This window comes from Watersipora subatra, chromosome 2 (assembly GCF_963576615.1).
Source record: "Watersipora subatra chromosome 2, tzWatSuba1.1, whole genome shotgun sequence".
Taxonomy (NCBI): domain Eukaryota; kingdom Metazoa; phylum Bryozoa; class Gymnolaemata; order Cheilostomatida; family Watersiporidae; genus Watersipora; species Watersipora subatra.
In genome coordinates this window covers 54,553,238-54,571,388 of record NC_088709.1, presented here as the reverse complement: position 1 = coordinate 54,571,388, position 18,151 = coordinate 54,553,238, and the positions used below count along the sequence as shown (strand labels likewise).

At 31.6% G+C, this 18,151-nt stretch overlaps 1 protein-coding gene across 1 annotated transcript in view; it reads left to right on the top strand.

Moving 5' to 3' along the window:
* Positions 1-16,858, top strand: part of LOC137388341 (sushi, von Willebrand factor type A, EGF and pentraxin domain-containing protein 1-like) — a 99,307-nt gene extending 82,449 nt beyond the window's left edge. Inside the window, exons 25-34 of the mRNA XM_068074828.1 lie at positions 5,254-5,436; positions 7,000-7,179; positions 8,973-9,143; positions 9,825-10,016; positions 12,508-12,588; positions 13,154-13,324; positions 14,978-15,169; positions 15,367-15,561; positions 16,277-16,451; positions 16,762-16,858. Coding sequence (XP_067930929.1) covers positions 5,254-5,436; positions 7,000-7,179; positions 8,973-9,143; positions 9,825-10,016; positions 12,508-12,588; positions 13,154-13,324; positions 14,978-15,169; positions 15,367-15,561; positions 16,277-16,451; positions 16,762-16,858 — 1,637 coding nt within the window. The remainder of the gene's footprint in view (positions 1-5,253; positions 5,437-6,999; positions 7,180-8,972; positions 9,144-9,824; positions 10,017-12,507; positions 12,589-13,153; positions 13,325-14,977; positions 15,170-15,366; positions 15,562-16,276; positions 16,452-16,761) is intronic.
* Positions 16,859-18,151: the final 1,293 nt, after the last annotated feature.

The window sequence follows — 18,151 nt, the reverse complement described above, 5'->3', positions numbered from 1 at the left end:
TTGTTCTGTAATTTAATTACAAGCTCTGATGATATCTACCATTATCTAAGGTCAAGGACCCCATGCTGCTGTCATAGTATAAGTGGGTTAAAAACTTGGAACTGGCTTTTAGTGATTCATTCTCTCTTCTCAGAATTTTTATGGGTGCTGAAAGCGTTAGAATTTTCTCCCATCAAATCAGCTGAGTTGCAATGAGGGTGTAACTTGTACATGTAGCATTGTATTCTTTTTCATGTTCAACTGTAGATGGTTGATATGTTATATAACAATGTCACTTTGAGTCAGGTTTAGATTTTTTTTAAATATAAATTTATATATTGCTACTTGATTACACGAAGTTAACTTTCAGGCTGTCTCAGCTAAGTCAATTGTAGAAAGGCAATTAATTTTTTGAGGTATTTTTAATATAATACATAAAATATTGTCCTAATCAAAGTACATATTAATTTACTCACTAGCCCAACAGTTACAACTTAAAAGAATACAAATATGAAAAAAAATTGAATCAGCTCAAAAGTTGATGTGTACAAAAATAACTAAAGTAAACCGTACAGATATATGTTTTGCTAAAGTGCACCCTCAGGATATGATTTTAGTCCGTTCCAGGTTTGGCATCGTATAGTAATAAAATCGTATAGAAAGGTATGAAAACAATAGGAATTATATAATGCAATCATTCACTGGTAAAAATTGTTAAGATTTTATACAATGATTCTACGTATTAAAAATTAGTAACAAATAGTATGTTTACTTTGAGTAACTATAATTACCTACAGTAATTTTAGTATATTTAGTATATCTAATGGTTATGATCTGCATTAAAATTTAAGGCTACAACGTGCTATGTGCTATATGTATCGAAAAGAGTTTTTATCGTTAAGACAGACATATGTATATACCATAAACTTTGAATTTTTGTGAAGAAGTTTAGCTTACTAAATAAACACGTAAAGCTAAGTTTTAGTATGTATTTTTACCTATTTTACTGAACTTCAACTTTTATTTTAAAATTTGTATCACCTATTCCTTGCTGGCTTTGTTTTCAATATTATTTTATTTCATTAAGACTTTTCTCAATATAATTCAGCAAACAGTGTTGTTTTCATAATGATGGGGATCTTTGTTAGTGGGTTAAAAGAATTAGTTCAACCATTGACCTTCTCTTTGATGGGATCACAACTCCAACTTTGCTACTGGTTTTAAAGGGAAGATGTTTCCGTTTTACACACAAGAATTGCTAATGGAGAGAAATTGGTCATCATGTCTTTTTCAGGCACAATGAAAATGTTTTCTACAAACAGCATTTTGGCGACTTCGTTATTTTGACGTACGTTATGAGAATAACGACTGCCAAATTTCAACTCGACCTAAAAAATTATTTGCATTCATATGATGCAATGACATTTGTATGATGAGGGGAAAAAATCATAATCTTCTACTTCGTAAGGTGAAATACTGTATATCAGGGTAATCGCATCTTAAGGGCACCCTATATTTAAAAGTTCCAATTCCCAGTAAGTTCTAGCCCACTATTTTAACAATTACAGTTACCTAATAAAATGATTAAGAACTTTTTAGCTTCCAGTTACTGTTAAATCTTTGTTAAACAAGTTTTTGATGTTTATTCATAATGAACTTTAGTATAAGTTGAACACAAACTATAAACTGAACATATTAGACAATTTTTATCTTATAACTGTTATTATGCATTCAGAGTTAAATTTGTTCCATGACCAAACACGAGCGGAGCGATTGGTTTGGGAGAATTATGATAAATGCACATGTGCACACAACTCACACAAAAATTCATTAATGGCCGTTGCTAACCCTTGTAACGAAATCTTATCAACAAATTTAACTATTTTTTTCTGTAAAGTTGTTTAAGTATACTGATGATACAAAACGCATATAAACCTATTTAAATATGTTACCAAGCCTTTGAAATGTTACCACAAATTCTTAAAACTTACCCATCTGAACAGATCATACACAAATAGACAGATTTATTTGTCCAAAAATCGTTATTAAAACTTGCTAAGCCTCACTTTTTATCAAAGTTGAGACCGGAAATTGAAACGCCAAGCGACAGAGAATAGAACGATTAAGTCGTGTGCATTTCACGAAAAAATGTCGTGCACATTTCACCAGTCTATAGCATTGTCAAATTTTCGAAAGTTTCTGTAAATAAAGTAGGAGTACTGAAATCATTTCATTTTTAGACTGACATTTTAGACACTTTTGAGTACTTGGGTATTCTAACTGAGGTCCAACGCAGTGTAAGTAAAGGAAATGATGATGATATTTTTTCTAACAATTCTTATGAGATTATTAAAATATTTAATTATAAGTTTGGATGACTACAGAACAATGACTATGTAGTACAGGTTTTATGAAAATCAATATAAACATCACAACTTCTTGATATTGCTAGCTATGACGTTTTGAAATGTAAACAAAATTGTGCATTGGTTTTAAAGTATTACTATATTAATAATATTGGTTATGCTAATAATATCAGTGCATTTTACTGCTAATATTAGCCAATATTGCATTTCTCCTATTGCAGGGGAGAGATATAAACATATAATATTTTCGTTTCATTATTGCTATTTGTTGTATATAATAACACCCACACCCGGTACATTACAGCTACCATTGCAGTTATCCTATTGCACTGCAGTGTCATTTGACTGCTAATATTGCATTTCTCAACCATCTGTACCCTTTTTTTTAATATCTCTTTGGTTGTGGGCTGTATGACAGTAGAATTTCTAGTTTAATAAGCATAATAAAAGCAATTTGCAAAAGAAACTAGAACTTAAAATGCTAAAAATTAAGCTCAATTGTGAGAAAACGGTTTTGAATAAAACAATTGACTGTTCACGGTTCATAGATTCCGGCCATTATTTTAATCTGGAATTATCAACCAGACAAATTTTGTAAAGAAAATTATCGTATTTCAAATTTACAATGCTTGTGCAAAAATAAAAAATAACAAAATAGTTCATTTTTTAAAGGTTCCTAAACTGATATTATTAAATTTGTGATAAGTCCATTTATAGCTCCACTATAAATGGTGTTTTCATGTGATACAAAGCAAAAAACTTATTTACAAATTACTGTTAACTTTTTTGTTAGCCTGTTACAAGAAATCAATAAAAAAAGTTCTGCTCATCAATACATTTATTTTATAAAAGAAATTTACTGTTCGTGAAGAGCTAATAAGCAAAGTAGAGCCGGTTCCTATTATTAGCAGTGCTACGATTCAAGTATAAGAAATAATATTATCTTTGCATGAAAGTATGCATCAGGTGGTTTATCTATTCTTAATTCTTTACTTGGAAGAAGTAAAAATTACTCATAGTAGACTTTACTGTAAATTATGTAAATAAAAATTAATTTTCTGTGGAAAAAAATTTCTTACTCGTGAAATAGCGGGCATGCTGTTGTCTTTTTTTTCCGCTTTTCCCCTTAGGCTTCGTCCCTGCAAATATTCTTCCTCCTTGTATAAGAGTTTATTACCTATTGATTCCTTGATCAATAACCAACATCAGCCCTTCAACCAATGAACCACAGCTGCTCCCTGAGCCGGAAATTCACTTAGCAGATAAATGTCAGTTGCAAGAACACTCATTGCTACAGCAAATAAAATTTTGAAGAAATTAAAACATTCTAGAAAATGTTGAGAATGCTAAAGACAAGATGAGGTTGCGTTGTGGAAATATTTTATTTAAAGAAATTTTTTAACTTTTGAGTATGTTAGAAACTGTTCTACTTCAAGTAGATTAGGAGCTGCTACAAACACTATTATAGCTACAAACACTATATTATATTATTTTATTATTTATTTATTTCTGTTAGGTAACTATAATTTCTGCAGACAGGAAACAGACGATTGTGATTGGAATGCAATTTGCACTGACCCATATGACTCTAGCAACAAATGTATATGCAACAGTGGTTATGAAATGGATGGAAGCAACTGCACACGTATGTAATATTTCACACTCTTACAAAACATGCTGATGTTATTTTATTCTGACTTTAGGGTTTTAGTTTGGTCTGCAGTTTTACATATATCAGAAAAGCAGCAAAGAAAGGGATTTTACTATTATCTTCTTTACGATGATGTTAGCTAAGATAATAGTAAATTATACTAGAGAGAATTTGTTGAGAACGCAGAAATATGAACCCATATTTGTTAATCAAAATTCAAATCGATGTGGCACAGGCAAACTACAGGCATTTCACAGAAAAAATTTGTTCAAAAGACTAATTTAATTAGTTCATGTAATAATAATATTATAATTTATTATTCTACTTTTTACTACAAAGAAGTGTATACACATTATGTTCATTTGCATGAAAGCAGTACCATAGCGTAGCACAGTTTTAAAACCCCAAACTTTAGCTTTACCTGTTCATGGTACCTTACTCGGAATTTTATATTTTAAGATATGTGTCAGGAAAGACTCATTACAAATTATTATATTATTACAGTACTACGTTTAATATTTTTGCAAGGTAAGTTAGTTGTGGATTATACTAAGAACCACTTAGTATGTTAAATTTTAAGGTGGTATTACACTTGCAGATGACTAACGTTTTACAAGCCCTTGTAGAGGAAAGTAAATTAATTCATTTATGAGCATATTCTTATGGCAGAATTTGTAATAAGTTAGCCTTACACAGGCAAATTACTACTCTGTTGTAATTTGCCTGGGCTAACGCTAAATTCTGTAATCTTGTTACAGAAATTTTGCTAGATTGAAACTGAACAAAAGAATTTATCTTTTGGTCCAAGCTGTTATTACTGGCTCTCATAAGATTGCAAATTACTCCTTCTTTTGGACTTTTAATAGAAATGCATTTTTTGTCTTAAAATACATAATACATCACTATCTAATATCTTAGTATACGTACTCATTCAAGCTTGAAATTAATACTTGTACTCATTTTCATGCAAATATGAGTGCATATGAATAACTTACCCACATTTTGTACTTATAGTACTTTTGTCAGCTATAGACTCAACTAAAAATTATACACTTTGTGTGAACCATTATTACATACATACTTCCATAACCTCATAAAATAATGTGTTTCAACCTTACATAGAGATATAAATTTGTATGGAATAATATGGCATTTGGTTCAGCAAAGATTTTTCTAGTGAGATATGTACCATTTGCTAACATTTTAATATTGGAAATATTCTATAGTAAATCATTGAAATGGTCAAATCTGTTTTAGGGGTTTCTTGTGGCTCTCCACCACATATTGAGAAATCAGATGCTCAGGCCTCAGTTATAACAGGGACTAAGTATATGGATACAGCTAATTATACTTGTCTCCCTGGGTATGAGCTTAGATCTAGAAGAAACACTATCACCTGTCAAAGCAACAAGTCATGGACAATTCGTCCAATTTGTGATGGTAAGACAACTTCTCTTGTATCAAATATGTAGGTTTGTCATCAATGTGGCAAAACAAAAAGTTCTCTAATGTTAGTAGCAGCTAACATTACATTACATAACTTTAGATTAGACGGTGATCTATTAACTGAGACAGCAGTAGCTTAATCTCTGCAATTTTTATGTAGTTTTTTTCTGGAAGGTTTTTTTGTATAGTTGGTAGTAGCTATAATTTTGGTCAAAGTGGTAATCTATTAACTAGGACAGCAGTTAGACATCACCAAAAGTGATACTCAATCTCTGCAACTCGATGCAAGGATTATTATTATTTAAAAGACTAGAGAAGATTATATTTAAATAATCTGTGCATATAGCTTCATACTTAAAATTATCACTATAAGAAATAAAAAACCATTTCTTTATGTGCTGCCAGGCCTGTATTCACTGGTTGCAAGTTGGGGCGGCTAATGTTAAACCACTAGTTATGAACACCTGGGGGTGTTGAGGGGCGGTGTAAGCCCCCCCCCCAACAGGTTTCTTTCATGTAGGGCCTCTCATGTAAAGTCTTAAGAAAAATTATCGGAAAGTATCAACATTTTTCTATTTTTTTGAGATTTGTTTTGGGTGATGTGACTGCTGCGACGTTTTTAGATTTAAATAGGCAAAACTTGATCACAGTTAAAACGCTCAGAAAAAAGACATTTTTCTTTTGAGCTCTTTGAGATCAATTTTGATGATTTTATTTTAAGTTCATCCGTAGGTTTCCACATTTTCGATGGGACATGGTTGAGGGAATATTTGGTAAAACTTGATCTTTTACAAACCTTTATAAAAATTGTTATTAAGAATATTTTGCCACTGATCATGATAATAATGACGCCTAAAAACTACTAAAAGTTTATGTTTGTCTCTATGGCTTGGAATAAAGTGACATTCTACAATGATGAAAACCGTCTCCATAGCCTTTTGGTGAATAACTGTTTGAGTAAATTATGTTGAGGTCGAGTTATCTGAAGCAGTTCATCATTGCAAGGGAACGAACCAAACAAGTCTGTTTGTGTTAACCTCGTGTTCGAGATGAAATGTTAAATTTTATCTGAGGGCGAGTTATCCGAGTGTGACTGTACTTAGCCGCGGAAAATTCCTAAAAAGTTGGGGCGGCTCAGCCGGCCAGCCGCCCCAGGGAATACGGGCCTGTGTGCTGCAGTAATCTCTGTTGGAATTCATTACGCAAATAGTTTGCTTACTGACAGCCAGTTATTTCAAGCTGGGTTGTGATTAGCAAGGAACTAGAATTGCAATAACCATTGTTTAAGGTTTGAAACTAAATGGTAATTTGGGAATCAGTTTGCCTCTCATTTACTTTTGACCTTTATGTACATATAATCTGTTACTAAGAGCCTGCTGTTTATAAACAGTGTAATTACATGTGTAAGCACATGTGTAAACACACATTTAAGCACATGCACGCACTTGCATGCACACACACACATACTTACACAAACGCATGCATATGCAAGTGCAATTCAAAACAATTTGTTTTGGTGATAAACAAGTTGATTATAAGTAGTTGGTTTGGTTTAAGCCGTAGACTGTGGGAAGCCACCAGAAGTAGAAAATGGACAGCCACTTAACCGCTACAGCAACACAACATTTGAGTCTACTGTTACCTATATGTGCATCGGTCTAGAGTACCGAATGCTTGGATCTGAGCTTGTACGATGTACTGATGATGGATCATGGTCAGCCCCACCAGTTTGCTACAGTAAGACCTGTATTTATGTTTTGTCTATAATAATCCTATCCCTCATATATGTTTGTTTGTTTTGACTGTGTTATAAAAGTACATAATATAGAGAAATAGAAAAAATTAGCTTAGCTAGTCACACGGCTGAGCAGTTGTTTAGGAATTAGTTAATTTATTGCGATGAACTAAATACACAGATACTATTAGAGGGGATTAAAGAGGTGTTGGTTAGGAGTTAATATGAATTGATTAAAAATGCTTATTGGTTGGACGTTAGTAGACAAAGATTTTCATACTGCTGACACCTAAAACATGACCAATGACCTGATGCAGAGAATGAAAGTGCCAGTAGAAGAACCATTAAGGAATAATCTGTGTTATATTTAGTCAACGGCATAATGGTTTTAATTGTAGTTAATTAGTTAGATTGATGTAGCATACACTATAATTAATAAATGCTAATACAATGGTAATAATTCAAAAACTTACATTGACTATTAGAGTGATTCAACGAGGTGCCGGTTAAGAGTTGATATGAATTGATTAAAAATACTTATTTGTTGGAGGTTAGTTGACAAAGAGTTTCATACTGTTGACACCTAAAACATGTGACCTATGACTAAATGCAGAGAAAGAAAGTGCAACTATTATAGCCATCAAGAAACAATCGTGTTTTATACATGTATGTAATTGATGAAGTAGTTCTTCAAGTGTAGTTAATTTGTTTTATTAATTTAACATATCCTGTAATTAATAAATTGACGGTACAAAGGTAACAATTCATACAATTGTTAAAGCAGGAATCCAATTTTGTGGTCTCATACAAGTTGATGCTTTGCTGATTTTTGAACGGAAAAATGTGAAAACAATATATTTTGTAATTCACAAGTAAAACCTGTAGAAATTTTGTTGAATGAAAGAAAAAGATGTTAAATACTTTAAACAGTCATTTAGTAAATTACTAGTAGAGTTTTAAGCTTTTAGCAATTGGCAATAAGTCTATAAGCAACAGTAAAAAATCGACATAAATTTAAATCAAAATTTATGCCTTTCAAACAAAATTTTCTAATCAAAAATTTAAAAAACTTTAAAAATACTGTTAAAAAATAAAATAAATGTTACTATGACAGCCTCCTCCTGAAATTCCTTAAACTACAGTCAGGATAATTTTCTAAACAATCATATCTGTATGGTGTGATTATTAGATCTATTTACTGACTGATGTTGAACGGTTTACTTACTGTTATGTCATAGCCCAACACTGCTGAATTAGAGCAATGTTTAGTGTAACACTGAGGACAGTGTAGCTATTAGAGACTATGGCAAAAATGACTGATCTGTTTAGATTTGAAATATTTAATTCAATTTTAAAACAAGTTGGTGCAATGTCCTTTTGCTACTAACTTGTGAATATAGTTATTTTCATGTACTTTTATAGAATGGCTAATCATATTAATATATGCTTTGTTCAATATAAAATTAGAATAGTTTTAAAATATGTTTGAATTAAGACCTTTGGGTGTGTATTTAGCATATTATTATTTCGATTCCTTCTTAAAGTTCATTTAGAAGCTTCACTCAAATACCAAAATAAACTAAATGCACTAAATGTGTCTTCATGTAATAATTTGAAGCATATTTTCCATTTAATTTTGCTTTAATAGTGGTTCCTCTAGGGTAACAATAGTAATTTTATTGCATATATTTGGTCATATAATAGTCTCATTAACCATCAGATTTAAAACTTTAGAACTTAACTTTAATAATTTCTGGGTAAATTTTTAAACTTAATCGTCTATCCCTAATTACAGAAGTAAATTGTGGACCTCCACCAGTAGTGCTAAACTCAGAGAGACATGTATCAGGACATGAACACAATGATACGGTTGATTATGTTTGTCATGATGGATATATGATGGAAGGAGAAAACTTCATAAGCTGCCAAAACACAGGGCACTGGACAGTACCACCGGAGTGCAAAGGTAAAAGTCTAAACGAAATAAAATTTATGCATTAATCTTTTTTTAGAATTAATTGTAGTTTTGAGGTTTTGCTTCTTCTTTCAAGTTCTACATGATATATCTGATATTTTTCATAAACCATTTTTATAACAATTCCAAAAAAAACTTGCTGATATTTACTTTTCACTGATTAAAAGTTTTCTTTAGCTGTTTTTAAAAAAAACTTATATTAGAAATTTTGTTTATTTTATGTATTTTCAAATTTTTAGCATATATAGAAAAAAAAATTTCCCAATTTCTAAACCAGACAAAAATATATATCGCCTTATGATGGTTTGAGCCAAATGAAAACCTTGCTTTACGTGAAACATTAATGAAAAGCTGTTTGCTGTAAAAATGCATTTTTATTTATTTGTATGCATGAGTCAGAGTTAATGGAGAAAAATTGTTTATTTTGCATGTTTTACTATTTCGATGTATCAGGTTTTTATTGCCAGTATTTAGAATATATCATTTTTAATAGGATCTTTTTTTTATGATTCGAAGTAGCAGCAAGTTGGTGAAACTAAATTAATTAATTATTTTACCGTTAATGATTTAATAATTAATAAAGCACCAAATTGCAGTTTAAAGCTATTTTCAAATTATTACAGATTTTGATAATGGTTTACCTCAAAAATGTTGCATGCTTCACTGTTGTAGCTATATCTTGTGATTGGCCCGAAGTTCCGGAAAAAGCTGAATTAGATTTCATTGCTGGAACAAAGTTTGGTCAGATAGCCTCTTTTGAATGTTTTCCTGGTTTCACCACTGATGATCCTAAATACATAACATGTCAGTTGAATGGAGAATGGAGTCCTGCTCCTAACTGCACAACAGACCAAATAGCTGAAAGTAGGTAATATGTTGAAGCGCATGGCTCACATGCTAACTTGTGATAACGCAACATTATTTCAAATGTTTGTGAATTTTGATCAACATTCACAAAATTCCATTGCCGAGGAAGACAATGGTTAGTTAACATCAATCCACTTTGACTTACTTGATGAATAGCAGATGGTAAAAACTAATGGAAATGGTACCATTTTAGCAGAAACTTTTTGTCCGCCTCCTTCAACACCAGAACATGCTAGACTGATTTCAATCACTGGAACAAGAGTTGGTCAGACAGTTCTTTATGATTGCCTACCTGGTTACGCCACAGATGATCCTGTATACATAACATGTCAGCTGAATGGAGAATGGAGTCCTGCCCCCAACTGCACATTATATCCAATAGTTGAAAGTAGGTGATACAGTAGATGCTCATATAACTTATACCCTTCATAACATAAATTTCACAGAACATAGAAAGTTGATGTAAAGATTTTGATTTGTACTACGTAAAAAATAATATAATAATTTTTTTAATTTAATAAAAGTTCTCAAACTTGATTTGAATAACAAAAGTTTTGTAGTTGGCATTAAAACCATGATTAATTTTTTTCACTGCACTTGTGGGACAACACGAAATATGAATAGTTTAATCTCTGTTATATACAATACGCTTGTATAAAAGTTTCATGACATAATTTTCATAGAGTAATGTGTAAGCTGAATAGAAAATGGATTCCTGCTCTTAACTGTGCTGTACATGAAGAAGTATCTGAAAGTGTACCATTTGGTCAGACAGATGTTTATGAATGTCTACCTGGTTACACTACTAACTATCCTAAATACATATTATGTCAGTTTCAGTTGAATGAAGAGTTTAGTTCTGCTTCTAACTGCTCATTAAATCAATTAGCTGAAAGTAGGCAATACATCAGATGCCTTTATAATGTATACTTCTTATACCGTAAATTTCAGATAACGTAAAAAAATTCATGTAAATTTTTTGCTTTGTACTATGTTAAAAACTCCATATAACGTGCAATTCCAAATTTATGCAATTTTCTGATTTTATTTGAATAACGATAATTTTGCAGTTAGCATTAAAGCATTGTTTTTTTTCTCTTCGCACTTTTGAGACAAAACGACATATGTATAGCATAATCTATATTATCTGTACACTTGTATACAAATTCCATTACATTCTAGTTTGGCGTGATCGATTGTCAGATGTGTCAACAAAACAGAGAGCAAAGTAGCTGCGCAATTGCTCAGAAATACTTAAAAGTGATCGATTGGTGCAGGCAATACAGCGTCGGTCTGCCGATTTGAATGCCAAAATGATTTGGAGTATGGTTAAAGGATATTTCTTACCTTAGCTTTGACAACACAGAAACAGAGAGGCACTGAATAAGTACACACTGCTCTTGTAGTAGTGAAAAATATTTTTGTTTTGCTTCATTGTAGCCGAATAATATAATTTTATTAGTTTTCCTTTGAAGAACAAAACTTGTCTTTTAAAGAAATAGAAACAATCCTTTATAAATTATCTTGAAAATGTTTTAAATTATTGTAAAGTTGATTCAACTATAAAGCGAGTGAAAGTGATAAAATAAGGGAAACAGTTTTTCAATGCAAACCAATAATGCTGCAGTTACAGCCAACAAAATAAAAAATCTATGTCTAGTTTGTCTTTTATATATAGCCGAAAGAGGTGAGTTTAAAAAGACTTGGAATGTTTAAAGCACTTTATGTGTATTTTACTGCTCATATAACGTAAAATCTGCATAACTTAAACTTTCCTGAAATAGATACTTACATTGTAGGAGCACCTACTGTATGCTGGTGAAAGTGACTAACATGATTAAACATATAAAATAAATATACATTGTACATTAAAAGGTATTTGCACTATTTAGCAACAAGCTACAAGACTTCATAGCCAAGGCAAAACATGGATGGTTAACTTCAACTCACTGTACTAGAGGTGATGAATATCAGAGACTAAAAATAATTGTATAATTAACACTGTTGCAGCAACTTCAATTCAGGATCTATAATCACTCAAATACTAGATTGCATTCAATCAATGGTTCCATAGTCAGCCAGAGGACCTTTTTAAATGCCTATTTATTTATACTACTGATGTGCCTAAATACTTAACATGCCAGCTAAATATAGAATAAAGTTCTGCTATTTGCTGCACATAATATTTAATAGTTGAGAGTAAGTAATATACTGATATATCCAGCCATCATGATAAGTTGTGTTTAAGAAGAATGCATTCAAATTGATTCCGATTCAGTTACCAAAATGGAGAGTGTTTGTTCATCATCAACTTTTTTTAATATATTTACTAGATAGAAGACGTTAAATAGTAATAGAAATGCTACTATTTTAGAAGCAACTTTCTGTCAGCCTCCTTTGACACCAGAACATACTAGACTACTTTTAATTACCGGAACAAGAGTTGGTCAGACAGCTGTTTATGAATGTTTACCTGGTTACACTACAGATGATCCTAAATACATAGTATGCCAGCTAAATGGGGATTGGAGTCCAGCCCTCAACTGTACTTTAAATGAAAAAGCCAAAGGTAATGAAACTTTTTATTATCATCATTTACCCTATTTATCAAGTTTATTAAAGTACTCAGTAGCCAATAGAGATTATGGTAAAACAGACTGCTCTGTCTAAATTTTAATTGTTAAATTCAACATTAAAATGCAAATGATGCAACACTTTCTTTTATCACTAACTCGTGCATAAAGTTTTTTTCACTTAATTTTATGGAATAAATATTCCTATTAATTTATACTAGGTTCAAAACAAAAATTGTAATACTTTAAGGTGTTTGAATTAAAGCTATTTGATTTGTATTTAGATTGTTTAAAGTTTAGTTCTTTTTGAGAGTTCACTTAGAAGCTTGATTGAAATTGCAAAATAAATTAAATGCACTGAATGTGTCTTTGTGTAACAGTTTGAAGCATATTTTTAATTAAATTTTACTTTAGTTGCTGTTGACAGGGTAAAAATATTAATTTTTATAGCTTATTTTTTGTCATATGATAATCTAATTTCAAATCAAATTTGAGACTTCAAAACTTAACTTTTTGGATTTTCGAAAATTTTAAAACTGAATAGTTTATCATTAATTACAGAAGTAAATTGTGGACCTCCGCCAGTGGTGCTAAATTCGGAGAGACATGTACCAGGACATGAGCACAATGATACAGTTGATTATGTTTGCCATGATGGATATATGATGAAAGGAGAAAACTCCATTAGCTGCCAAAACACAGGGCACTGGACAGTACCACCAGAGTGCAAAGGTAACAATCTGAACAAAATAAAACTTTTGCAACAATCTCTTTTGAATAAATTATAGTTTTTGGGTTTTGCTTTTTCTCGAAATTTCTACCTGATATATCTCATATCTTTTTTCATAAATCATTTTTATACCAATTTCAAAATGTGATGACATTTTTTGGTTTTTAACTTGATGAACCTATAAAGCATTTTTACTATTTTGTTAGAAAAAGTTTATATTTAAAATTTTGATTAGTTCACGTCTTCATAAATATTCAGCAAACAATGAAACTTTAATTTTTTCAATTTCTACGCCTGATAAAAATGTGCTATCTAATGATGGTTTGAGCCAACTCAAAACCTGGTTTTATTTGAAAGTTCAGTGAATATCTGTTTGCTGTAAAAATTTATTTTAATGGCTTGTATGATTCAGTGTTTATGGAGACTTAAATTGTTTATTTTGCTTGTTTCACTATCTCCACGTATCAGGTTTTTATTAGCAGTATTTAGATTTTTCCATTTTTAAGAGTTGGCTTGAAGCAAAACTCGCGTTACAGTTATTTGGTATCAAAAGGTTTACCATGTCTTGCTCTGCTGCTTTGTAGATTCAAAATATGTGGAAATGTGTTTACAAGCTCTTAAAAGCTCAAAAATGAACAGTTAATAGCAGCCATCGCAAAAACGGCCAGAGGTAGGAATACCTCTCAAAACAGTTTAAATGTGACGCAGTTGAACACTACATGCTTCTGTTTACACTTTCATGCAATCTCATTTGTTGAAATAATTTCACAAATAAACTTCATGCATTCAATAAAACCATGTCTATTATCCTTACACGTCTATGTCATTATTATTGTAATGTTGTTACGTTAAGCACTGATATCTCAAAACCTAGCCTAAAAATCAGTTTAGTTTTTAAACCTTACCTCGAAGGGGTGCAAATCTTTCTCTGGCAAACATAAGGAGCTAGTTGAGCACCTGTAATGATCGAAAAATGCGGTAAAAGTTGTTCTCGCTATTTGGCGGGGAAATCTGCATCCCTGGTGAGATTATGAATAAAAGATTAGACCAAGCCGATAAAAAATTGCAAAGTGGCGAGCATCTATATTTGATGAGGGCTTTCCGGTGAAACCCGAAGTGTTTGTCATAAATTAGTACTATGCAACTTTTCATATTGAGCCTTTTATTGGCTTTTTATTTCATGTGACAACATCACTCCCAAAAACAATAACCATGTCAAGTTAAATACATCATCAAAATAAGGAATTCTAACCTACGGTTGTTTTGGCGATGGCTGAGATTAACTGTTGGTTTTTGAACTTTAAGTGCTTGTAACTACATTTCTACACATTTTGAACCTGCAACACAGCAGAGTATAACATGGTGAATCTTTCAATAAGAAATATGTAATATGGAGTTTTTTGCTTCAAGTCAACTTTTAATAGGTTTTCTGTCTTATGATTAAAAGTTGCAGTAAAGTTGTTAAACCTGATGCAAGAAATGTTTTGCTAAAATCTCTTTAAGCTTTAGCCGCTGCTGACTTACCTCAAAAGAAAGAGGGATTTTTTTTCTTCCCAACAGCAAATTATAACTTGAGGTCTTTTTCAAATATTCATATAACAGAAGTATATGTTTCAATGGCTGTATACCACTGAGGCTGTGTTTGATTATTGTAGCGATATCTTGTGATTGGCCTAAAATCCCTGCAAATTCTGAATTAGATTTCATTGCTGGGACAAGATTTGGGCAGATTGCTTCTTTTGAATGTTTACCTGGTTACACGACCAACGATTCTAAATACATAACATGCCAGTTGAATGGTGACTGGAGTTCTGCTCCTAACTGCACATCAGACCACATCGATGAAAGTAGGTCATATGTTGATGCATGTAGCTCACATGATGATTTGAAATAAACCACCATTTTTTTCAAATGTATTTAATTTGTGAGCATCATTCAAAAAATTTGGTAGCCAAGGTAGATAATAGTTGGTTAACATCAATTCACTTTGGCTTACTTGATGAATAGCAGGTGGTAAAGACTAATGGCAATGGTACCATTTTAGCAGCAACTTCCTGTCAGCCTCCTCCCACACCAGAAAATACTAGACTGCTTTTAATTACTGGAACACAAGTTGGTGAAACCGCTGTTTTTGAATGTCTACCTGGTTACACAACTGATGATCCTAAATACATAATATGTCAACTAAATGGGGAATGGAGTTCCGCCCCCAACTGTACTCTGTATCACGAATTTAAAGGTAATTAAGCTTTTTATTATTGTAGTGATTTTTTACTCTACATTGAAAGAGAGCCGTGCATCCATAACATGTGTTTTGTTGTAAACTGTTTGAGACTTTTTCATCCCGTAGGTCAGATTTCTATAGGAGCAAAATGTTAACTAGTAACTTTGGAGTAGCTTGCTACACTTTCTAAAAGTTCTTCATCTAAAATTGCTGTTTCCCATATTACATGAGATTCAACCTTATTGATTTTGGTACCCAGTTATTTGACAATTTCTAACTTCTTCATTTTTTCGCAAAAGTTTGCTCTCACGTTTAGTATACTCCATTCCTCAAATAACAACTGTTATCTGGTTTGCTTGCATTGGTCTATATTAATCTGATATCTATTGTTACTTAGCTTACATTAATGGCTATTACTCAGCTGAAACATTGAGCTATGTAATAATTATTTGGTGAGCATCTTGACTCATTAGTATCATCTGCATATAATAATACCTATTGTTACTTAGCTTACATTAATGGCTATTACTCAGCTGAGACATTGAGCTATGTAATAATTATTTGGTGAGCATCTTGACTCACAAGTGTTAATTTTATTAAGGCTGTGCAAACACTGTTTAAGAATTATTGCTAAGGTATTTGGTTTGCTCCTCATCAAGTGACAACTTTTAGTTTTGCTTGTATTAAATGTGTCATATTTTAGAGTTAAAGTTATTCAATTTGCTTGTAGTTCCGTACCACCTGAGCACGCCAACATCAGCAACTTATGCTTTTAAAGAAGTCAAATCAAAAGATCAATTAAGTCAGCCTAACAACCTGGCTGTTCTGATCTTCTGCGTATCTGTGGTTCTGCTGGTTTGCATCATCATCATCGTTGTCCTATTGCACTTGATCTTTAGGAAAAGGTGAATGTTTTCTATAGTAGATTAGGTTTTTCTCGCAATGCAGTATTGTTAAAAACTATTGATCTTAGTTGCTGCAATCAGCCCTAATTCAAAAACACAAACACAAGCTGGCTGTTATATAATTATTATGATATTCTTGCACAAGAGCAGCAAAGTGGGGGTTACTTAAAATTACTCAGTTTGTTCAAACTATAAAACATTTATTTGTAATTTTTGTTTAATTTATTTATATTGATAAATAAATTATTCTCTAGCATTACCCCATAGCATAATATTTGTCTGAAAAATAAGTGCATTATTTATGTTTTAGGAAGAGAATGGATCACAACATAACTACAGTACACAATGCCCTTTATGATCCGGTTGTTCAAGAGGATTCCACTTCACTCCAACAAATGTGTGAATAGTTTATGCTGTTTGAATAAGCAGCAGAGAGAAAAAACTAGAGACAACATGAACAGCTTATATAATTTTGGTTTTATCCAAAATTTCCATAAGTTACTCGTATTAGTGTTGCACGGTTGAACAAAAAAACTCGAGTTATACAAAAGTTTATAATAACTTTCAGGGTGATGAAAAAAATATTTCAGAGCAGTGAGTAATAAATCACACTTTTATTTTAACAGGAAAGCCATGTTCATCCATCATAATAAGCCTATTCTTTGCTCTGTATCTGCTTACTTTGGCAATAACCACATACTGTTGGTTCTTAGTTATGCATACCTACATGTATCAGTACAGAGTCAATTGTGTGTATTATTGTACAATGACAATAAATATTCCAGCTTTGTATTAGTGAGCTGTTTGAGCAAACTTGTCTATATTTGTGAGTGTATTTGGATGGTTCAGTGACACATTTCCTACTCTCAGTAATATAGGTTGAGCCCTAAACTAACTAATTTTGAGATAGTAAAATTCTGTTTGTTCAAAAATTTTTGATTAGTACAGCTCAACAATTGTTATTATGTTTATGCAGCGGTTACAGGAATAATATTGCCGCCATACAATCATTTATTTTTTTAGATTGCGGAGAAAAATTATTTGAGGTAACTATATTAGTTTTTTTTCAGCACGTCATTTTTTTATAATTGTTTCTCTCCCAGATTTATTATAGTTGTTGAGTAAGAGATAATTTTGTACGACTCGCTACGCAATTCGAAATATCAGTTTTGTTTTTATTTCTAGCCTTAAATCTTTTCACCCACACAACAGATAAATTATTCATTTCATAGATGCACTTGAAAATTATGCTTGTATATAGTGTGGCTCTCTATCTATTGAATAATCTACATATGAACTATTCATCTGTTAGATGCATGCTTAAAATGTCCTGCTTACATGTAGTTCTGTATTTACTGACTTATTATTTGTAATAGTCCTATATGTGTAAGTCTTATTTAATTCTTGTTTAGCATTTTACAAACCTTCTGCCTATCAATAGTTGGGGTAGCCTAACATTTAACAACAAAATTTTTCAGTTTTTTCCTGTTTTTCAACCAAAGCAATTTTTTAAAGCTTTTCCTATGTTTGATACTAATTTTCAAACACACGGAAAGTTTTTTATTTAAATTAAACCATGCCTTACATTTATACCACTAATGGAAATGCAAAATATCTAGTAAATTTTCATAACCAGAATTGCCTTTTTCAATGAATAACTTTGCGTAATCTAAAAACGTTGAGAGTGTTTTAATTATTGA